Raw genomic sequence first — 25,237 nt, forward strand, 5'->3', positions numbered from 1 at the left:
AGGGAATGAGCCTCCCATCTCTACATATAGAAACGCAGACAAAGAAATACACATCCTTTGAAACTTAAAGGACCACTATCGCAAGAATTGTAAAATTTAAAATGCATGAGTACAAGTAGAAATAAGAAGTACATTAGTAAAATGAGCCATAAATTACTTTTCTCCTATGTTGCTGACCCTTACAGTAAGTAGTATAAATATGACAGAACCGACAGGTTTTGGACTAGTCCATCTCTTCATGGGGCATAATCACAGTTTTCTCTATTTTGAAAAGCATTTTATGAATGGCAGTTGCTCTGTCCCATTGCCAAATCAGTGTGCAGTGAGCAGGGAGGCTGGCCAGCATCTTTGTATGAATCCTTTTCAGGGATTGTCTTTATAAAGAATAAAGGCCATGCTGAGATTCCCCATGAAGAAATGGACTAGTCCAAAACCAGTTCTGTCAGATTTCATATACTTACTGTAAGTTACAGCAACATAGGACAAAAGTAATTTATGGCTTATTTTACTCTGGAAGAAACGTACTTTTTATTTGGACGTGTACACATGTATTTTATCTTTTAACATTTTTTTGTGATCGTGGTCTTTAAGGTTATATGATATTTTACCTTTCTTTGGCATCAAGGAAGGCTTTAGCAAATGGATTGTGTTTAATCTTAAGAGCAGTAATCTGGAAAAAAGAACACAAAAATATATCTTTTATATCTTAAAGAGCCTACTTATATCAATTCAAACTATTTATACTACAAAATATTTATTTTTGCACTCATATATTGTTCTTGAAAAACAGATATACAGTGGATTGCAAAAGTATTCGGCCCCCTTGAAGTTTTCCACATTTTGTCATATTACTTCCACAAACATGAATCAATTTTATTGGAATTCCACATGAAAGACCAACACAAAGTGGTGTACACATGAGAAGTGGAATGAAAATCATACATGATTCCAAACATTTTTTACAAATAAATAACTGCAAAGTGGTGTGTGCATAATTATTTGGCCCCCTTTGATCTGAGTGCAGTCAGTTGCCTATAGACATTGCCTGATGAGTGCTAATGACTAAATAGAGTGCACCTGTGTGTAATCTAATGTCAGTACAAATACAGCTGCTCTGTGAGGGCCTTAGAGGTTGTCTGAGAGAATATTGGGAGCAACAACACCGTGAAGTCCAAAGAACACACAAGACAGGTCCAAGACAGGTCAGGGATCAAGTTATTGAGAAATTTGAAGCAGGCTTAGGCTACAAAAAGATTTCCAAAGCCTTGAACATCCCAAGGAGCACTGTTCAAGCGATCATTCAGAAATGGAAGGAGTATGGCACAACTGTAAACCTACCAAGACAAGGCCATCCACCTAAACTCACAGGCTGAACAAGGAGAGCGCTGATCACAAATGCAGTCAAGAGGCCCATGGTGACTCTGAACGAGCTGCAGAGATCTACAGCTCAGGTGGGAGACTCTGTCCATAGGACAACTATTAGTCATGCACTGTACAAAGTTGGCCTTTATGGAAGAGTGGCAAGAAGAAAGGCATTGTTAACAAAAACCATAAGAAGTTCCGTTTGCAGTTTGCCACAAGCCATGTGGGGGACACAGCAACCATGTGGAAGAAGGTGCTCTGGTCATATGAGACCAAAATGGAACTTTTTGGACAAAATGCAAAGCGCTATGTGTGGCAGAAAACGAACACTGCACATCACTCTGAACACACCATCCCCACTGTCAAATATGGTGGTGGCAGCATCATGCTCGGGGGGTGATTCTCTTCAGCAGGGACAGGGAAGCTGGTCAGAGTTGATGGGAAGATGGATGGAGCCAAATACAGGGCAATCTTGGAAGAAAACCTCTTGGAGACTGCAAAAGACTTGAGACTGGGGCGGAGGTTCACCTTCCAGCAGGACAATGACCCTAAACATAAAGCCAGGGCAACAATGGAATGGTTTAAAACAAAACATATCCATGTGTTAGAATGGCCCAGTCAAAGTCCAGATCTTAATCCAATCGAGAATCTGTGGCAAGATCAGAAAACTGCTGTTCACAAACGCTGTCCATCTAATCTGACTGAGCTGGAGCTGTTTTGCAAAGAAGAATGGGCAAAGATTTCAGTCTCTAGATGTGCAAAGCTGGTAGAGACATACCCTAAAAGACTGGCAGCTGTAATTGCAGCAAAAGGTGGTTCTACAAAGTATTGACTCGGGGCTGAGTAATTACGCACACCCCACTTTGCAGTTATTTATTTGTAACAAATGTTTGGAATCACATATGATTTTCGATCCACTTCTCACATGTACACCACTTTGTATTGGTCTTTCACGTGGAATTCCAGTCAAATTGATGCGTGTTTGTGGCAGTAATATGACAAAATGTGGAAAACTTTAAGGGGGCCGAATACTTTTGCAACCCACTGTAAGTTATGAATAGACTATAATACCTTTATTAACCACATAAAAACATGCAAGCGCAGCTTCTTGCTGGCCTCTCGTGCCTGCATCCAAGGAGATTAAAGACTGATATAATATGATATAAAAGGCCTGATTCACAAAGAGGTGCAAACTTTTTTGCGGACTTTTGCGCGCGCAATTTGCCGCGATTCGCGCGATCGCCGACTTTTGCGTGCGCAATTTGCCGCGATTCGCGCTAATAGCGGCAAATTGCGCGCGCAAAAGTCCGCGAAAAAGTTTGCACCGCTTTGTGAATCAGGCCCAAAGAGTCCTACCAATTGTTTGGAAATGTTGCGGGCACAGAGCAGCTGGGGGGGGGGGGGGGGTATTTGGAAGAAGAAAAATTGTCTCTTAGGAGAAAACGTGGGAGAAAAGTGAATTGGATAAAGGCGCCTGTGTCTTCACTGCACTACTCCTTTAGTTAAATCCCCTCCCACATGGACAATTCCATGACTCTTCAAACTCCGAACTTTAGCCAGAGACCGACTAAACCAATTGCATTTAGAATATTCATAAGAGGGGTATTTACTATTTTTACTTTTAGGAAGACAAGTAAGACCCAGATAATTGTACAATGTACTTTGAAATAAGACATATATTAAGTTTCTGCTGCTCCCCTTTGGAACACAATATCGAAGAGAGAGAGAGAGAGAGAGAGAGAGAGAGAGAGAGAGAGAGAGAGAGAGAGAGAGAGAGAGAGAGAGGTGTATTTAATATATAACCTCACTCTTCGTATCACTTATATTCCATATATGGGTCTGTGTGGCATTTCTTTGAACTTCATCATTTGCAAAATAATAAATATACAGTAGTGGCAAACTCACATACTACCATAAATACAGTAATATGCTTTATATTTACAGTCAGTCACACACAGCCATGAAGTTTTCAAAAATTGCTGGAAATGAATAGAGAGCTGTAATAAAAGTTGCTCCTGTCTACAGAAATAATGTTATGGAGGCATTTCTGTTTTGCTTTGTGTACTGAGAGACCGGCACTTACATGTGAATTTTCATACACAGGTGAGGATTTACAGGCACAGCTTCTCATAAACTACTAAAGTCAAAATGGAAACGGGCTGAGTAATGGCATACCTTGCTGCTGACAGTCTCCCAAAAGAGAAAACACTAAGGACAAAATGTTTTCTATGACAAAGTCATATTTGCTACTCAAGTAAGTGGATTGTAATTTAAGTACAAGAAAGTCTGATATAGGTTTTTCAGGTTTTATCCTATTAAAACATGTTTCCCATTTTATGGTCTATGATCTTTGGTTTCTGAATAAAAATGTAATATTGGATGCAGTTTCGTGTTGGTACATAATAGAAACCCCTCTATGAAACCAACAAAGACCAACACAGCCACATTCATAACAGAGCATAGAATAAAGAATAGGAGCAGTATGATGTTTACCTCCTCATTCTGGTACGCAGTGACAGCTATAAATTGTGTTTCTGGGAAGGAGTGACTCGTGATCATTTTTTGTGTACCACCAACACGTACTATATGAATTCTGGGTTCATATTTATGTAGAGAGTTCAACATGATCTGAAAAATGAAAGAAAATTTGAAGAATCAGTCTTCAGTACAATGTAAATTGCATTTGTTTATTGTTATAATTTTTTTTAAAGAGCTGTATTTAATTTCCTTAAAGGTTTGAAAAACTAATTCTATGGCATTAACTTTAAAAAGAAAAATGTTAGCAAAAGCTGATAATTTCTAGTGATGAGCGAATATGGTCACATTTTTTCGTACAGATTAGAATATTCACAAAAAATAGAAGGAGACGAAAAGCACAATTTTGCACTGATGAGGCTCTAGAAAATACATGGACATGAGAAAACATATTTTCACCAAATGCATTAGGTCTAGGGGTATGAGAAAACACTTTTTAGCACAAATGGATATATGAGCAAAAATTTGGGGGCATGCATGCAAAAACTCGTTTTCACCAAATGCACTGAAGTCAAATGCACTGAGGTCAGAAAATGTGTTTTGTCTTGCAAAAGTTCATTATAGTTTCTCAAAAATATTAAGTCAAATTGTGATGTGAAATTGACTTTGGCAAAAATGTGACCTCTTCCCGAATAATTTCCCCTTGTTGTAGGCTTAATCAGCAACACCACTCAAGAAAATGCATAAAAGTGTAAAGCCTTATACACGTTAGATGATTTTTGACCAAGGCTGCCAGTTAAGGTCCTCTCTGCCGAGAAACCAGCATGAGTAAAGTATCCTTAATCACCTTCTATGCGTTGGCAAGTGATGCACCTAGTGGATCGACTTGGCCAAGTGCTGGCTGAGGGCATTGTTCTCCTACTCACCCCACCTGCTCCATCATGTGCCATATATTTGGCCCTTCTCCCCTCTGTATAGCATTAGAGTGTGCCAGTAACCTGAAGGCTTGCAGCACCCAACTGTCCCCTGATGGATCAAGTCCTGATCCTGACGGGTGACAGAATTTGAAGGTGCACATTTACTGTACATTGTTACCAAGATCAGTGTCACCTCGCCACCATTTTACCTCTAATTGGGCATTTGCCCTTAGTCAGTCAACAGAAACAGCCCTACTTAAAGTGGTCAATGACTTTGTGGCAACTGACAAATCTAAAAAGACTTTTATGCTTTTCTCAGTGGCTTTAAGTATTAGAGGTAGGGCATTGTTTATTAGAAAATGAAGATGACAGCCTCCATATTCCTCTCACTTCAGGTTCCCTTTAACTAGCCTTTGACCACTATGCTACCAGCTTCCCCGCCTCAATTTGAAAAGGGCGACTGGAAAAAAGGTGTAGCCCATATATGCCAAATTCGGCTACAAAAAGGGCGCCTGGTGTAGCTCATATATTCCAAATTTGGCTACAAATAGCACCTGGTGTAGCCCATATATGCCAAATTCGGCTACAAAGGGCGCCTGGTGTAGCCTATATATGCCAAATTCGGCTACAAAGTGCTCCTGGTGTAGCCGAAAAAGCTAGTTTTCGTTTTTAAAAAGGATGCTGTTATAGGCAAAATTTGTTGGGCTATAAAAGGGCTCTAGATATAGCTGAGAAAAGTGATTACTATGACCTAACTTATCCCTACTCTCACACAGAACCCTCCCCTGATGGTGCCTAACCCTAACCCCCCTGGTGGTGCCTAACCTTAACCTCTCCCTGGTGGTGCCTAACCCTAAGACAGCCCCTGGTAATTACTATGACCTAACTTCTCCCTACTCTCACACAGAACCCTCCCCTAACCCTCCCAGGTGGTGCCTAACCCTAAGACCCCCTAGGTGGTGCCTAACCCTTAGACCCCCCCAGGTGGTGCCTAACCCTAAGACTCCCCTGGTGGTGTCTAACCCTAAGACTCCCCTGGTGGTGGCTAACCCTAAGACCCCCCTGGAGCTGCCTGACCTTAAGACCCCCCAGGTGGTGCCTAACCCTAAGACTCCCCAGGTGGTGCCTTCTCCCTACTCTCACACAGAACCCTCCCCTAGCCCTAACCCCCAGGTGGTGCCTTAGACCCCCAGGTGGTGCCTAACCCTAAGACTCTCCTGGTGGTGCCTAACCCTAAGACTCCCCTGGTGGTGCCTAAACCTAAGACTCCCCTGGTGGTGCCTAACCCAAAGACCCCCCCGGAGCTGCCTAACCTTAAGACCCCCCAGGTGGTGCCTAACCCTAAGACCCCCCAGGTGGTGCCTAACCCTAAGACCACTCAGGTGGTGCCTAACCCTAAGACTCCCCTGGGGGTGCCTAACCCTATGTCCCCCTTGGTGGTGCCTAACCTTAAACCTCCCTAGTGGTGCTTAACCCTAAGACCCCCCCCCCCCCCACTTGTGATGCCTAATCCTAACCCCTAAACCTTGTAGCCGAATAAAAAATATTGGCTACAAAGGGGCGCCCTGTTGTAGCAGAATCAAAAACCTTGCAGCCGAAAACCTTGTAGCCGAAAAAAATATGGGCTACAAAGGGGTGCCCTACTATAGCCGAAAGTAGCCAAATAAAATATGGGCTACCAAGGGGCGCCCGCTTGTAGCCTATATCAAAACTCGGGCGCCCTTTTTCACCACCTGGTAGCCGATATTTGCAGAAATAACATTGATGTCTATGGAGGTGCCCTTTTCATACAGGCAGCTCAAGCGCCCTTTTCAATGGATCCCGCTTTACCCTTACCATTTAACCGCAAAGAATGAAGTTTATGTGGGCAGGACTCTCTTTCACCTTATGTATTATTAATGCTGTGTAAAATGGTTACATATTTTCAACCGCCATGTACATTGCATTGCTGACCTTTTCACTTCTCTTCAGCCATGAGTTTGTTTACATGACGTCACTCTAAGAGTAACATGTACGCTTAGAGGGAAGTAGGGGGATGCAAGAGGCAGAAAAAGCGAGGCTTCCGAGAGAAGTCGTCACTTTTTCTGCAGGAGAGAGGAATCAATCATCTGGCACCATGTCCCAATTGATTGATTCCTGGGCTAACGATCCGCTGCCTGATTGATTCCTCTCCCCTGCAGAAAAAGCGACAGCTTCTCTCGGAAACCTCGCTTTTTCTGCCTCTTGCATCCCCCTACGTCCCTCTAAGCGTACATGTTACGCTTAGAGTGACGTCATGTAAACAAACTCATGGCTGCCATCTTGTGGCCAAAAAGTAAAACTGTAACGATCGGTGTAACACAGAGAGGGTCTGATTATTGGTGATCTGCAGCATCACCAAGAATACAGATATATACCTGATTATTGATGATCTACAGTATCACCGATAATCAGATATATTACTAACCTCTGGACACCTGAGAGATATGAGTGTTTGGTGCAACAGTAATACTTTGAGAACAATACCAGGAGGACAGGTACAAGACAGTAAGGAATACTGCTGGAGTAGTACCTTTCAACAGCCTGAGACTCTCCCGTGGGGAGGAGTCAGACTGGGAGTTGGAAGGACCAGAGCGTGAGTGACACCAATAGAAGGATGCCACTGACTGATCTGTGAACTATCTCTAACTGGGGAGATAGCTCTCAAGGTCGGACAAGCCAGGTCGGCAACACACTGACATACAAGGTACAAAGACAGGAGGCTGATTTGGTAATCCTAAGGCAAGCAGGGTTTGGCAACAGATTATCAGATATAGCGAAGTACCAAATCAGTGAACAGAAGAGTGGTCAGGAAAACAGAAGGTCATAACAGATAATAAACAATGCCTAGTCTTGAGTGTGAGCTCCGTGATCATCAACACCCTGGAACTAGTCTGAAGTATAACAAAATAGTAACACAAGTCCCTAATCTTTGGGTGTGAGGTCCTTGATCATCAACACCCTGGAACTAGACTGAGGTATAACAGAATGATAACACAGATTCCTAATCTTTGGGTGTGAGGTCCTTGATCATCAACACCCTGGAACTAGTTTGAAGTATAACAGAATGATAACACAGATTCCTAATCTTTGGGTGTGAGGTCCTTGATCATCAACACCCTGGGACTAGTCTGAAGTATAACAGAATGATAACACAGATTCTGACAATAAGGTCTGAGTGCTACCACGTAGTGATCGCAATGGCAGACAACCAGCGAATGACCAGTACCCAGTATATATAGCCCAGCGCTCTCCAGCGCCTCCCCTAAGTGCTGGACCAATGGGAACTGGTACAATCGTCAGCTGACCGGCTTGGTCAGCTGACTCCCTTCTGGCTGTCATAAAAGTTCTGCCTCTCAACGCGCGCGCGCGTCCTTCTGAACCTGTGTGGACTATCGGTCCCAGCCACACCAGACATGTCTTGCGTACCACCCGCCACGCTGGACGCGGAATCCGCCGCACCGCTATCAAGGCATGCGGCGGTTTCTCCGCGTTCGGCCATACTAGCAGATGTAGGCCCACGCGTGCAGACCGCCACGTTGGACGCGGAAACAGCCGCCTTACTCTGAGCGCACGCGGCGGCTTTTCCGCGTTTCTCACAAAAACTACATCTAAATGTAAGAAAATAAAATTACACATATATTTACATTAAAAAAAATTACTATTTACATCCCACCCTCCGAAAAATACCCAAATAAAATGTTTACTAAATAAAAAAGCATTACAATAAAAAAAACACATAAATATTTACCTAAGGGTCTCAACTTTTTAAATATCAATGTAAAGATGAAATATTTCTATAAAATGCACTATTGTGATAGGGACATAATTTAAACGGTGTAATAACTGGGACAAATGGGCAAATACAATACGCAGGTTTTAACTATGGAGGCATGTATTATTTTAAAACTATAATGGCCAAAAACTGAGAAATAATGATTTTTTTTCAGTTTTTTTCTTATTCTTCCTGTTAAAATGCATTTACAGTAAAGTAGCTCTTAGCAAAATGTACCCCCCAAAGAAAGCCTAATTGGTGGTGGAAAAAACAAGATATAGATCAGTTCATTGTGATAAGTAGTGATAAAGTTATAGGCTAATGAATGGGAGGTGAACATTGCTCAGATGCATAAAGTGAAAAAGACTGAGGGCTGAAGTGGTTAATAGGAGTTGGGTTAAGTTTTTAATTAAATCAGCCAGTTAAGTGTGTGTAATAAGGAAATAGGAGACTCACTTGCAATGAGTCTTTTGCCACTTTTATCCCCTGGTGTTGTGTCTTTAATAGAAATCTGTTTAAAAATCAGACTTGGTACAGAAATCTTGTAGACTCGTTACCAGTGTACTATAATGTTCCCTTATTGAAGAAGCTTTGGCTAGCACAAGTCCCTCCCCTTCCAGGTCAACCTCCATCTCGGTGTTCTCATATCAGCACTGCTTTTTTTATAATAACAGACCAGGGAAGACCTCTTCTTGCCACTGGTGTAGAATTATTCATGTTCACTTTTATGTTTCCTGTATGGATATTGAAGTATGTAACATTCAAAGTAAAGGAATGAAGACATACAGTACATGATAACAATGCACAATGATTAAACCTTACCTGTCCTTCCCCATTCATTTTATTGGTGAGTTTGACTTTGCTGAATGAAACAGGGGCCTTCATCCAGTGTGCTCCGAAGTTGGGAGAGTCGGGGTGAATGTAAACACAGCTGGGAGCCTGAGGTTCAGGTTTGCCTCCAGGCACCCACTCACCATTCACATACTTCCACCGGTTGTTGTCTGCAGTTACAAAGTCCATCAAAAAAGAGTACATTGCATTCGGGTCCAGACCAGTGACACTTACTTTTAGCACAGGAAACATTCTCCTAAAATAAAAAGAAAACGAGTTACTCATATATAGAACATTTATTTTTTAGATAGCTTCATTAGTTATATAAAATGCAAAATTAATTATGGCTAGAATAAATGCAGTTTCCTGTTTTTATGTCAGAGATTCATGTAGTCATCTGAATACTCAGTGAGAGAGAAGGGGGAGAAGAAGGGGTAGTGCCGTAAGCCCATTGGTACAATACTGTGACTTTAAATACATCAGCTCACAATAATATAACGCATTTATTAATATTGTGTGCTCCTTTCATGTATACCCAGCAAGCTAGGGTAGGAGTTCTGAGGATGATTGGCAGCTTGGCCATGCCATCCTTCAATAAGGCAACGTGGACAGGTAGGGAGATTAGCAGCATTTGCAAAATCTTCCTTCTATAGTTTTCAATTGAAGATTAGCCACTTCTCATCCCAGAAGGCACAGCATGACTATCAAAGTGGATGGGGTAACAGCTAGCAGCACCAGCATGAAACAGTTCTACCCAGGAATGTAAAGTGGGATTGTAACCCATAACCATCCTTTTTTTTAAAAATAAGGATGTGTATAACAGCCTCCCTATCCAGGTGGCACTGCCTCTGAAGTACATGTAGTGCCCGCATCATTTGAGTTGGGCACCAAATGGTGCCACTAGTAAAAATAGTGGTAATTTACATTACCGATATTGTACTTCAGACTAACCCAGCCCCCATTTTTACACAAACCCCCCCATCCTGGTACCTAACACTAATCCCCCCCACCCCCCTGTCACATTACACCGATCCTTCATTCACTGCACTGGCTACCAGTAAAATGGAGAATACTCTTCAAGAGTGGACTGTTGACATTCAAGTCACTGCACAATTTGGACCCTGGATACATGAAGGACTTGCTGAAGCTGCACCACACCTCTCACAACCTCAGATCATCAGGTTCCATAAACTTGGTCACGTCCAGAGTGCACCTCAAAACCATTGGAAAAAGAACTTTCTGTCATGCTGCCCCTACCCATTGGAACTCCCTACTACATGCAGTAAAGACAGCCCCTTTTCTGGAGTTATTCAAATGCAGACTGAAAAGCCACCTGTTTAGCCTGGCATTTCCGGTCTTATAGGATTCTTCCTCTGTACAACGCTTTACCAATCAACCTATTACTGGTCTGAGCCATGCTTATGCGCTTTGAGTTCTACGGGAGGAAAACGCTTTACAAATGTTTGTTGTTGTTAACACTAGCTCTCTCCTAGTGCCTCACACTTACCTGCCTCTCATTATACCTAACACTAATTCTGGCGCCCAAACTTTTGTTTTTTGTAGCCTACTGTAACATCTGCAACTATGGCGGCTGCGGACACGCAGGGTATACCCGCAGCCGCCTTTGTTCCCTGTTCTCAGGCCTCATCCGTTCCGTCGGCATCTAGCACGTCGGGAACGGTACTGTCTCGTGCTCATAGGGTCGCTGTATCGTGCGGGCGCGCGTGGAGACAGGACCTTTATGCTGGAAGAAGGTGCGTCAGCTGACCTGCCGGTCGGCTGACGTCAGAGGTGACTCACGCCGCTCGGATTGGCTGATTGATAAGGGGCGCGGCTGTGAGCTCTCCTCAGCTTCTTAAGCCTTCACTGTTCATTTGCAACTTTTCTGCTGTTGCGAATACACTCGTGTTCGCGCTCAGACTTTAGACTAGTATCCGGTGTGCTTTGATCTGGGAGGAAACCAGGGATTTCACACAAGACTAGGACTATTGTTATTGTATTACTGATTACCTGCGCATGATTCTGGCTATACTCTGACCTTGCTATTGCTCATCGATTCTGCACTTCTGCCCATCTGACCTTAGTTGCTGAACCTCTGCCTGATAACTCACTATTCTTCTGCCTCACGTTTCTGTACTGTATTCGCCTCTCAGTTGCCAAACCTTGCCTGTCTGACCTCTCTACTCACCAGTGGGCCCTTGCCACTGGTGAGGTGCTCTATTGATTAAAATACCCACCAGCTCCTCTGGTGAGGTTTAGTTTCAGTGATACAGCTCCTGTGACTGATAGTACCTTACCAGCTCCTCTGGTAAGGTCTAGTTAAACTATTCAGTCGCTTGTGCTGATAGTACCTTACCAGCTCCCCTGGTAAGGTTTAGCCAAACTTTGTTGTTAGTACTTTACCAGCTTCTCTGGTAAGACCTATTATTTATTCTACTGTTGTTGCAGCTAGTACCCACGAGCTCCCCTGGTGAGGTCTAGCACTGTTGTTTCAGATAGTACTCACCAGCTTCTCTGGTGAGATCTATCCATTTAATCTACTGTTGCACCAAACACTTTACACCTCTGTTTCTCAGCTGTCTATACTTGCATTATTGGTGATACTGCAGATCACCAATCACTGGTTTTCTTGTCCTCTAGATTGTAAGCCTTTGGGCAGGGTCCTCCTCCTTTTGTGTCCTACCTGATCTGGCACCTCCATTACTGTGAACCCATTCCATGCATTTGAGTGAACCTAACTTGCCTAATCTCCATGCTTCATCCAGTGACTGACTAAGCATTACCTTGTACTAATACTGTGCTGTGTGATCTGGTTTTCTTGTATTCCTGTATTGTCATATTGCTGTATGTCACCCCTAAATATTGTCTGTAACTTTAAGTAATGTCCAGCGCTGCGTCATATGTTGGCGCTTTATAAATACAATAAATAATAATAATAATCACCACATAATCGGGTATAGAGTCTGTATTATTGGTGATTCTGCAGATCACACAATAATCAGACGTCTGTGTGCTACACCAATCGTTACACCGATCATCTACAGATAGACGATTGGCTGCAATCACTATTCCCTATCTAGTAGTAAATCAGCTTTACATCTTACCTTTACATCTTATGGTGAGAAGAAAAAGCCTGGCACTAGATGCTGACCAAAGAATTTCTGGCTTCACCGGATTATGTACTTCGTATCCAATTGTGCACTCAGAGGCAAGCATGCATATGCTGAAGATAGGAAAAAAGAGGCACTAATTGTTGCAAAAGAAGGTACCTTTAATCCACGGTGGTAGGATACATCGGGGTGTACAGTGGGGGTGAGGGAGGTCTCCCTCACCCCCACTGTACACCCCAATGTATCCTACCACCGTGGATTAAAGGTACCTTCTTTTGCAACAATTAGTGCCTCTTTTATCTTACCTTTACATCTGGTGCCCAACTCATCGCCCGGGTGTCCAAATACCAATGAATTGCAATGGCATCTATTAGATGCCAGTTGATCCAGTGCCCAAGTGACCTAATCCACTGCCTCCGGCCCTCTCAAGTACCTTGTCTTCTTTCACCCAGCACCTCCTTTCCAGCAGGGTAGAGTGTGTTTGAAAGGATGTCATTGTGCAGTGTGCACACAGTATGGGAGGTGCTGCGACTGACTATCTTCTTACACTTTATTTTGTACTCTTTTGCAGAGACCAGCCAATTAAAAAAATTACAAAGTTATCACGTTCTCCTAGAAGAAACGATCACCCCAGGCATTGAAAAAAAAAGGGAAAAGTCAATGTACTAAAATGTCACATGAAGAAAATCTTTCAAAGCACTACAACACAACAGTGGTCTGAATAAGCACCACTAAAATATCTGTTATTCTTTTGCATTTTCAATATATAGAAAACATACTTTAATATAGTTAGAGTGGCACCCTAAAACAGAAGTTTTCTATACTTAGCAATACTTGTTTATTTGATGAAAAATATGATTATATATAACATGGTGCATGTTGGGGATCCATAGGATGAAGAATCACTAGGATGTATTAATCACTGAAATAAAGTGATTTGTTCAAAGTTGTAAACCTAAGCATCCAAATAATTCACTCACATAACAACACTGCAAAATATGACTTTTAAATGGCTGCTTAGGGTTACTTTGCATCATAAAATAGGGCCTAATATTAAAGCAGGTCTTACATTAGTCTGTGGCAACCTGCAAGAGTCAATTCAGTAGGTTAACTTAGAGATGTCCATTATCTGTCATAGAGAGCTTTGTAATGTCCCTCTCTGAGGTAAAGTGTCTGGTGATTGGCTGGCATTTGGTGCAAGATTAAAAAAAATGTCAGTCAGGTCACAAAGGTCTGTGATTGGTCGGCAGGCAGGTGAAGATATTTCTGCCAGGTGTTGCTGGGGGTCAGGGAAGATTACCTGGGCCAATCAGGAGAGAGTAAGGAATATATAAGTAGGGTCTGTCCTGCTATTAGCTGCCTGTCACCTCTGTGGGTGACAGAGGTGACAGAAGGTGAGCTCCCCGCCCTCCACTTCTGCGGGACGTCGTGGCCAACCTTCATTCATCAGTTACGCCTGGAGGTGCGAACAGTGGTGATTGGGGTCTTTGTTAAACATATCTGGACTGTGGTAGTAAGATATGCATCTGAGTTACATGTATTTATATATTTATGTTTTAATAAAGTTGGTTTTATTGACCTCAATTAATCTTTAATTTTAAGTTAATACGAATAAAGATGGCCACGGCCTTTAAAAGCCAGCTTGGAGTGTCTTGTGTCCGTTATTATAATTAGATGTATATATTTTAAGATATGAATTGCAGTGTTGCCTACAGTCCCATTACTGTGCGTGTGGTCATAGTAAACATTTCCCTGCTGTGAGTCTTTTCACATTTTACCCCAGCTGAACAAGTGAATTTTCAGATTAGATCAGGAGGACTTCTCGTGTGTAACAGTTGAAGCACCTAAACTTTGGGTTACTTTTTTGCATAAGCTGTACATTTGAATTTTTCTTTTCTGTTGTTTTGGAAAGGCACATATGGTAATCACTAACTAAACATATTTGGTATTACTTCTTTCTTATTTTATTATTATTTATTGGTAATAGTTTTATGTAATCAGCATTAACATATTAGTTTTATAGGTTAAAAAAACATTTGTCCTTTGTTTAGAAACTCATGTTATCTTGAAGTGATCCTGAAGTGAAGTGAAAATAAACTTATGAGATAATTAACTGTATGTGTAGTGCCAATGATAAATACAATATTATTAACATAGGAATGAGCCTAATATTTTTATTTTCATATTACATTATAAGATGCATCAGACTGTCACTGCTGCTGTTTGGAATACATACTCTGCCTTGTTTAGTTGAAATATATACAGACATAATGACCCTTTAAACGTTCCTGCAGTAAAACCTCATTAGAATCCTTATCTCTCTCTTTGGCCTTGTTCACATTGCGTTCCTTTCGCGTGTCTGTCCGCGTTGGGGTTTTTTTGAGGCGTCTTTTTTTTAATTCCCGGTGCTTGGGTGGGCAATTCTTTTTGTGCTTAGCGGTTTTCTAAGTGTTTTTTTCCGAACAGTTTGGTAATTCACTCCCTGACGCAAGTCTGAACTCTTTGACCCGAAAAAGAATAAATACAATGTATTTATTCTTAAAAACGTGAGCGCAATCGCCGTAATGCGCGTTTTTTGTACGCGTTCGCCGATTTTCCTATACCTTCCATTGAGGTGGAATTGCCCCCGAAAATGGAACACGCATGGCTTTCCTAGCCGCTTTGCGCACGACCTGCACTGATATGAACCTTCTCATAGAAATTCGTTGGCCACGCGTTCGGGGGCGTTTTGAAAAACCACAGGCGGGCAAAAGAAAAGCGGAAAATGCCTGCAGCGTGAACAAGCCCTGACTCAGCTTTTTTAGTTTCTATTTAACTGTTTAGGAACATCTGAATTTTCTACAAGCTATCAACAAGCTTTTTTGCATACATAACTACTGATTTTTGACTTGCTGTATTGGAAAACGGATGGGGAGTTCAGAAAATGTCTTAGTAGGGCTAGTACTATACATAAATATGTTTATCTTATCATATTACTTTTCCCTTCAGGTGCGCTTTAAGTACATTGACGTTTTAAGGTGCTCTTGGAGGATACAGTCTTGTTTGTAGCTTCTTAACAAATCTATGTAGTAGAAGGGTAACCAGAGTGAATACACTTTAAACAGAAAATATCAGTAGTGTCTCTTATTTCATAGTGGTGGCAAGATTGCACAATCAAGATTGTATTGTTGATGAGCACCTTAATATGTTTTCTAGTATCGATGAGATCTCAAAGAAAACATGCTTCGGAAACCAAAAGGAGTTATCCAACTGCCTTTGATTTTGCTGCATGAGACTGTATGCCATATCTCACCAATATACGGTAATAAGCAGATTGAATTAGTGCAGTGGGGAAAAAAAGCTGTTGTCATCTAGACAACATTGGCTGTTTGTAAAAAGGCTGTAAAGCAGTTTAAGTATACAATGTCCATATTAAGGTGAAAAAGCTAAAAGCAATAACTTTCTCCTTTAAAAAGCACAATATGATATTGTTAAGACACATTTGACAGTAAATTGAGAATTACTGATGTGCATGGAACACAAACTGCCCCATAAAAAACTTGTCTTTGGTAGCTAACACAAGTTGACAGTTTTAACTGATTGTATAAGAATAGGCATTACAGTACTCACAAAGCACATCACTATAGGTGCTTTCACACAGTATGTAACCACATGTGAACTCACAGCCCATACAATTTTCTATGCAGGTTTACATATATGTGTTGTAACAGATTCTGTTAACCTAATGCTGGGAACACACGTTACGTTTTTTCACCTGATTTCCCATACGATCGATAGTACGAATCGATTCGCAACCAAAGTCGGAAGCATTTTTCAGCACACTTGAGCGATTTTATGGGCAGAATGGAGTGTGTTCTCAATCGAAATAGTATCTACATGTTGAAAATAAACGGTTGAAATGACTACTATCTTATCGTGTTTTGGTGCGATCAATGAAGCGGCTCTATTATGTGTATGATATAGATAATATAGAGGCATTCAAGGGGCAATATCAGAGTGCAGTGTCATCAATAGTGGGCATAATTAGTCGAGAACATAGTAAAAACGGAACAGAAAACGTACACGTGTGTAGCAGGCGGCTGATAAATTTACTGTTGATATTTTATTGAGATTCGATTCGTACTATCGATCACACGGGAAATCGGGTGAAAAAAACGTAACGTGTGTTCCCAGCATTACATGCCTTTACGGTGCCTTTCTTGATAACGTGCAAAAAAGGGGCACATTTCATAGCAATTGACGATGCTACGAAATAACATACACATATTGGGCCTGATTCACAAAGCAGTGTTAACAGTTAGCACGCTGGTGAAAAGCCCTTTATCACGCCTAAACTCAGTTTAGGCATGATAAGTTTAGGTGTGATAAGTTTAGGCGTGATAAGTTTAACCCTCCTGACCCTATTAGTAACCGCCAGGGAGCAGTGCAGCACTATTTTTAAAAAAATGTTTGTTTTTTTTAAATCATGTAGCGAGCCTGGGGCTCGCCACATGATAGCCGCTGTACAATGGCATCCCCTCGCCCGCTTCGATCGCCTCCGGCGATCTTTGATCAGGAAATCCCGTTCAAAGAACGGGATTTCCTGAAGGGCTTCCCCCATCGCCATGGCGACGGGGTGGGATGACGTCATGGACGTCGTGACGTCTAAGGGAGTCCCGATCCACCCCTCAGCGCTGCCTGGCACTGATTGGCCAGGCAGCGCTGAGTGCCTGGCACTGATTGGCCAGGCAGCGCTGAGGGGTCTGGGGGGGAGGGTGGCACAGCGTGGCGATCAGCGGCGATCCAGCACGGAGCAAAGTGCTAGCTGCGTGTTGCAAAAAAAAAAAAGTAAGCAAATCGGCCCAGTAGGGCCTGAGAAATCCTCCTGCGCGGCATAGCCCGAGCTCAGCTCGGGCTTACCGCCAGGAAGGTTAGGCACCAACTGGGTTAGCATCGCAGTGCACAGCTGATCAAAAGTTTTGCGCTAGCAAATTCTGGTGCACTTCACATAGAGTTAAATGGCGCTGCTTTGCGTTCGGGACTTTGCACGCGATCTAAACTTATCTAAACTTAGCATGCCTAAACTTATCATGCCTAAACTTATCACGCCTAAACTTATCACGCCTAAACTGGCTTTTCACCAGCGTGGTGCAATGGTTATCACGCCTAAAGTCTCTAACTGGGTTAGCACCGCTTTGTGAATCGAGCCCTTTGTGTGCACACAGTGGGAATTTTGTTATCTTCACTGAGCTAATTTAAACTTTATGTGCACAGACATCACACAAATATGTAATAGACATTTACCAAATTACAAAGTGCACATTATGCAATTTGCATAATTCGCATTCTACAAACATTGCATGTATGGCTGTATAGCGTGTATTATGCTATTTGTGATGTATATACTGTAAAATGCGAGTTCTGTAAATTGCATAATGTGTTAGGTAATTTGCATAGCGTGTTAGGTAATTTGCGTAACCTACATTACAATTTATGTGCCCTATATGAGCACATACATTTTAATGTAGTTTAGTGAATGCACCCCATAGTGTGAAAGTAATACCCTTTGAATTGCAGGTGTGCACACAACTGGAATCATGAAATGAATTCACTATTCCCTCAGCAGTCATTGCTATGGTCCATTTTGACCCAGGCAGGAGTTGTAAACCCGATCAATCTAATAATTATTGGTTTTGATTTAATACACTTTCCTCTCATAGGCCCGGTGCACACCAAAACCCGCTAGCAGATCCGCAAAATGCAAGCAGATTTTGAAACGCTTTTTGTTATTTTTCTGTAGCATTTCAGCTAGCATTTTGCAGTTTTGTGTAGCGGTTTTGGTGTAGTAGATTTCAGATATTGTTACAGTAAAGCTGTTACTGAACAGCTTCTGTAAAAAAAAAAACGCCTGCAAAACCGCTCTGAACTGCCGTTTTTAAGAGCGGTTTGCGTTTTTCCTATACTTAACATTGAGGCAGAAACGCATCCACAATCCAAAAAATGCCTCACCCCGGGAGTATGCGTTTCTGCAAAACGCCTCCCGCTCTGGTGTGCACCAGCCCATTGAGATACATTGACCAAGCGTATCCGCAGCCGCTGAAGACGCCGTTCGGTGTGCACCAGCCCTCACAGAAGATATTTTTGCACCTTAAATACCTTCCAGCCCCCAGCAAGCAAAAAAGTAGCCAAATAAACTGTCCAACGTGAACTTACATTTGATAATATTGAGTGTGCACAAATATGCAATACTTCTTCACTTTTTCACTTGCTAGGTGCTGAAAGGATATTTTGTAGATGAGATGAGAAAAATCTTGTGAGAGAATTCAGTAGGATCGTTGCACCTTACTAATGTTTTTATTTACAAAAGGTATATATATATATATATATATATATATATATATATATATATATATATATATATATATATATATATATATATTACATATACACACGCACTGCTGTAAGTTGTATGCCTTTTTTTATTCATTATACTAATGTGCATGCTGTCAAACAAACTCAGAACATATTATATCACACTTTTCTCCTGGCAGACTCAAAGCACCAGAGCTGCAGCCACTGGGACACACTCTATAGGCAGTAGCAGTGTTAGGGAGACTTGCCCAAGGTCTCCTACTGAATCGGTGCTGGCTTACTGAACAGGCAAAGCCAAGATTCAAACCCTGGTCTCCTGTGTCAGAGACAGAGCCCTTAAAGGGATATTGTAGGGGTCGGGGGAAAATGAGTTGAAGTTACCCAGGGCTTCTAATGGTCCCCCACAGACATCCTGTGCCCACGCAGCCACTCCCCAATGCTCCGGGCCCGCCTCTGGTTCACTTCTGGAATTTCAGACTTTAAAGTCTAAAAACCACTGCGCCTGCGTTGCCGTGTTTTGACTCCCGCTGATGGCACCAGGAGCGTACTGCGCAGGCCCAGTACGGTCTGTGACTGCGCCGTGCGCTCCTGATGACATCAGGGAAAGTGAGGACACGGCAACACAGGCGCAGTGGTTTTCAGACTTTAAAGTCTGAAATTACAGAAGTGAACCAAAGGCGGGGCCGGAGCATTGGTGAGTGGCTGCGCGGGCACAGGATGTATGCGGGGGACCATTAGAGGCCCCGGGTAAGTTCAACTCATTTTCCCCCGACCCCCCTACAGTATCCCTTTAGCCATTACACTATCCAGCTATGCCATGCTGCAAATAAATATTTAGCAACATTTTCTTTTCACAGACAATTACTGCTATAAAAATGAATTACTTGTACTTCTTATTTTTGAATTGTAAGCCTGTAAATAATATAAAATAAAAAGAAAAGTAATTATTTAACATATCCTGTATTTGTTTCCTTGCATGTATCCATGGATAGAAAATAATGCTGAATATGTCGCTTTACAAGCATATGTACAGGAATGCCAGTTCACACATATAGGGCTTGATTCACAAAAGAGTGCTAACTGTTAGCACGGCCGTTTTCGCGCGAGTTTTCGCATTGCACGTGATTGCGAATTTTCGCGTGAAACGATAACGGTTGTCGCGCGCAAACAAGAATTTTCGCACAAAATCGATATCGTTTTCGTGCAAAAATTCGCGAGCGCGTGCAATGCAAAGATTAGCACGAAAACGGCCATGCTAACAGTTAGCACTCTTTTGTGAATCAAGCCCATAGTCTGATTTTAGCTGATATTACCACATTTCTTTTTAGTAAAATATAATTATCAGATGAAGAAAGGTGCACAAAAGCTGAAGTCAGTAATTTGGGCAACGGCTGCGCTCTGGTATAATCTGGTTAGTCGCGACTATTCTGGCACACTCCGCACCTGATAAATAATGTGATTAGGCATCTGGCACGCTTTGAGTCCGCCAGGAGAAAAGCGCGATATAAATGTTTCTTGTCTTGTCTTGTCAATAAATAGCAAAGGAGAGAACGTTTTTAGCGCTCATACAGTAGAGATTGCAGCAGGGGGGTAGATTAGTGTTAGGCATCGGGAGAGGAAAGAGGAAGTATTAGTGTGAGCGGGAGAATAGGCTTGGGTTTAGTGATGAATGTTGGCGGATAATGCAGCAGGGGGGTTAGTTAGGGGTTGGCATCGGTAGAGGGAGGGCTTGTGTTAGAATAGGGTTAGGTGTTAGTAAAAAATTGGTAAAAACTACAGATATTGTACTATTGTAGTATTACTGTATTGTAGTACTATTGTAGTACTATTGTACCAATAGTAGAATATCGGTAATATTACATTACTTACAAGCCCCTATTAATTTAAGCAGAGGAAAAACAGTAATCTCGTTATATATTTTCCCTGTGTGGCACGGTGGACGGCGCGCACATGCACACTGTAATGCTGCTGCGGTGACAGACGTAGAGCTCGTTTTTAAACGGGCTTAGGTCAGCTAGTCCTTAATATATTGAACTAGCATTAAATTTGTGAAAATATTTATCTGAAATATCAACTCACCTAACTAAATATTTATTTTTTGCAATTATAATTTTACTAATGTATTAATATAAATATACATACATGCTTATGGTTTGGCTTTTACAGGGAAAAATTGCTCATTTGATTTGCAGAGAAAAAGAAAAAGAAATAAATAAAAAGGAATCATTAAATTTAGCCAGCAGTGAAAAAATGATGCAAGCAGAGGGAAGCAATAAACAATCAGTCAATGATGCAAGGATAACAATTTCTGTTGTCTTATATGGAACGTAGTAAACTGGACCATAGGGGTCAGTCTGTGTACTCTACAAAGCAGAGAGCTGGGATAGTGGTATTCAGTATTCTCACTAAGCAATGTTGATAAACACAAACTGTAAATGATCTGCTTTGTGAAGGTTGAACTTAAAATACTAATAATGATTCAAGTCCTTACATACACGTGTACAGTATATTTTGTATGCAAAAATGTAAGTAGGTAGATGCCAAAATTGGCAAGGTTTTCCCTTGAACAAATATGTATGGTGCCTTTCTTAATTGTTTCATATATACTTTTTAAGCACAGAGCACACAAATGAATTGTACAAATAAGGTGAAAAACGTGATATTAAAAGTAAGTTTTTTTTCCTAGGTGCTGAATTTTTTTTTCTACACTGTATAAAAAAAAAGATAGGAAATATTTAAAAAATTAACTCATTCGGGCTAATGATTTTGTAAGATGGGTGGCTGTTCATCGATCACTATCACAAAAAGAAGATACAAATATTTAACCTTTAGGAGAACCTAACATAGTTACATAGTTGGAAGAAACTGAAACCCTACTCTTAAAATGTAGATTTCTGAAGTTTTATCATGAACAGGTGTAGTATGTATCACCAGTTTTTTATTTTAATTGTTTAGGTCCTGACAGTCTGTAATTAAAGAGTAAGTTGTGAGGTGTCTCATTTACTGCATAGGCTCCTTAAAGAGGAACTGTCACGAAAATCTGAAAATTTAAAACACATACAAATAAGAAGTATATTTCTCCCAGAGTAAAATGAGCCATACATGACTTTTCTCCTATGTTTCTGTCACTAAGGGCCCGTTTCCACCAGCCAACCCGTGCAGCTGCGAAACCCGCGGCGTCACTTCCTGGTCAGCGGGAAAGCTGACTAATCCTGTAAGCCGCGCCATGCATGGCTATGGGAATCGCAGCCTCCTGCACGAAAACTGATGGCAATGTCGGCCAAATTGCTAAGGTAAGCAATTCGGCCGGCGGCACCATTGTGTCCTATGGCAGAGTTTCCCCTCGCGATTTGCCTGCGGGGAAACTCTGCGGATTCGGCCCGGATTCTGCGCTAGTGGAAACGGGCCCTTACATTAGGTAGTAGAAATCTGACATTACAGACAGGTTTTGGGCTAGTCCATCTCTTCATGTTGGATTCTCAGCATGGCCTTTATTCTTTCTAAAGACATTCCCTGATTAATACAAAGATGCTGTCCAGCCTCCCTGCTCGCTGCACACTGCTATTCACTAAGTGCTTTTAAAAATAACCCAGAGAACCCCCCTATGAGAAGATGTCTACTCTACTCTGTCGGTAATGTCAGATTTCTACTACTTACTGTAAGTGACAGCAACATAGGAAAAAAATAATTTATGCCTCATTTTACTCTGGAAGAAATGTACTATCTAATTGTATGTGTTTTAAATGTTAAGATTTGCGCGACAGTTCCTCTTTAATGGTATCATATCTTCATAAACCTATTGTTATATGGGTGGTGTCATGAATGCATGACTGAAGAGAAAACTGTGACATATATCAGCTGATTGCTAAACAAGAACACTGAGTTCAGGAAGCACATCAAACAACCATGGTGGGATCCTCTAAGAATAAGAGAGAGCTGTTTGAAACAAACAAACAAAAAAATAAATAACAATTATAAACACTCATTTCTTTTTGATTTCTTTGAATTGTTTAATTTTCAAGACCAAGATTATAAAAAAATTATACTTGTTTGTTTGATATTGTTCACATCTACGCATCAGTGGTGCTGTGGGACTGATTCTGTCAGAATAACCAACAGCATGCAATACAAAATACAGTATGTGCATTACATAAAACACAGGTCATAATACACGCAAAACACAAACATACTATGTGCACTACAATGGGTACGTTATTTCATAGTGTGGTAGATAACTACGGAATGCTCACATTTCTACATGTGTTATCCTGAAACACAATGTAGACAGTGCGTTAAAATCATGTGATATGTTATAATATAGAGAATGATATGAACATATGTGGTATTGTTGTGCAATGTACCTTACAGTGTGAATACACACTAACACTAGCCACACTCAAACTACTTTTGGCTTGTGCTGCAACTAACATGAGCATGGCTGGTTTCAGTACAGTAGTTTGCGACTTAATGCTTGGTACACATGATATAATTTCCTGTCAGATTGATGAGAAATCTGATGGGAAGATGCATTGCGTGTACATGTCCAAACTGATCCCGATCAATAACAAGATTATTTCAGATTATTACGCCTGTAATCGGTCTGACAGGAAGTTGCACAGTGTGTAGGTAGAATTAGTCAACTGGAAGTAATATTTGTGCTGCCTTCAAGATATGCCCACATATTAATTATCTGCACTAAAGTATTTTGGATAGCAAAAAAAAACAACACAAAAGGTTATATGCAGATTTATGAAAATCTAATCCCTGATACTTATACATCCAAAGGCTTCTGAAACTGCTACAAGCAGAATATTGCAGTATGATATTCCTGAAGTAACAGAGGATTAAATTAGTTATGCTATTAGTCAGTTTAGCTATTAGTCAGCCACATAATGGCAAAACAAAGCAAAGGGCATCTTAAAGGACAACCAAAGTGAGAAGAATATGGATGCAGCCATATATATTTCCTTTTATTATTATTTATTATTTAATACCAGTTGCTTGACAGTCCTGCTGATCTATTTGGCTACAGTAGTGTCTGAATAACACAAGAAACAAGCATGCAGCTAATCTTGTCAGATCTGACAATGTCAGAAACCCCTGATCTGCATATGCTTGTTCAGGGTCTATGGCTAAAATTATTAGAGGCAGATGATCAGCATGTTAGCCAAGTAGCTGGTATTGCTTAAAAGGAAATAAATATGGCAGCCTCCATTTACATCTCTCTTCAATTGTACCTTAAATCAGCAGTCACACTTTTTCCTTTCACTTCCTTTCCAGTTTCATACAGCTTATACACACATAAAGGACCTGTAATTGAATATATAAATGCGAGCCACAGGAATCTGTACACAACAGAGAATGGTGGGCAGAGTTATAAATAACATTTTGACAGATATGCCCACTCAGTTGTGCTAAGCAAGCTGCACTGTATTACGATTCGGTCCCCATTTATGTCTTTAGAGCTGACTGTGTAGACAAGTATTACTGGGACATATAAATTGGCTTGTTTTCTGGCATTCAGTGCTCTGCTATAGCCATTATAAAGTATAGAATAAGTAAGTAGAGAATTACACTCACCTTCCATTCTTTGTCACTATCATTTCATTTGTAAGTTCTTTGAATCTTATCCACAATTCCGCTTCCTCCAAAGTAACTTTCAGTTCCCTTTCTGTGGGGTCTCCCTTCTCACTGCCAGCCTGCAGCTCATTCTCAACAGCTGTGAGAAGATGATCCATCCTGCTCACCACGTCCTTGCAACAACTTTCTGTTTCACTGGTACTCATGTTTAAGTGCTAAATGCAATGACAACACTAACATCTACCATCCTCCAACAATCCACAAGACCTCAGGGTTTAAAGTTCTGCTGTAGATCAAACTGATGCCATACAGGTCATCACCTGTCCTTCAGAGCATTACGATTGGTAAATGGTGATGTAAATCATTTTGCATGATTGGGCAGCAAATGGTCTTCTGTTTTCAGAAACGTTGCAGGACGTTATTTACTTTATTAAAGGACCACTGTCGCAAAAATCTTAAACATTTTAAATATATGTGAACACATACGAATAAGAAGCATGTTTCTTCCAGAGTAAAATGAGCTATAAATTACTTTTCCCCTAGGTTGCTGTCACTTACAGTAGGCAGTTGAAATGTGACATTACCAACAGGTTTTGGGCTAGTCCATCTCTCCATAGGGGATTCTCAGCATAGCCTTTATTCTTTATAAAGACACTCCTTGAAAAAGATTTATACAAAGATGCTGGCCAGCCTCCATGCTCGCTGCACACTTTTTGGCAGTTGGACAGAGCAACTGCCATTCAAAAAGTGCTTTTGAAAATCAAGAAAACCCTGAGAATCCTCCATGAGGAGATGGGTTAGACCAAAACCTGTCGGTT

The 25,237-nt window shown here is 41.3% G+C and overlaps 1 protein-coding gene across 3 annotated transcripts in view; it reads right to left on the minus strand.

Moving 5' to 3' along the window:
- The window catches only part of LOC137570813 (T-box transcription factor T-like), a 37,893-nt gene extending 13,268 nt beyond the window's left edge, over positions 1 to 24,625 (minus strand). For all 3 annotated transcript variants that reach the window (XM_068279521.1, XM_068279519.1, XM_068279520.1), the window contains exons 1-4: positions 24,420 to 24,625; positions 9,370 to 9,634; positions 3,856 to 3,990; positions 609 to 670 (exon numbers count right to left, since the gene is read on the minus strand). In XM_068279521.1, the coding sequence (XP_068135622.1) occupies positions 609 to 670; positions 3,856 to 3,990; positions 9,370 to 9,634; positions 24,420 to 24,625 (668 nt within the window). The remainder of the gene's footprint in view (positions 1 to 608; positions 671 to 3,855; positions 3,991 to 9,369; positions 9,635 to 24,419) is intronic.
- Between the last annotated feature and the right edge of the window lie 612 nt (positions 24,626 to 25,237).

The sequence above is a fragment of the Hyperolius riggenbachi genome, chromosome 4, assembly GCF_040937935.1.
Source record: "Hyperolius riggenbachi isolate aHypRig1 chromosome 4, aHypRig1.pri, whole genome shotgun sequence".
NCBI lineage: Eukaryota > Metazoa > Chordata > Amphibia > Anura > Hyperoliidae > Hyperolius > Hyperolius riggenbachi.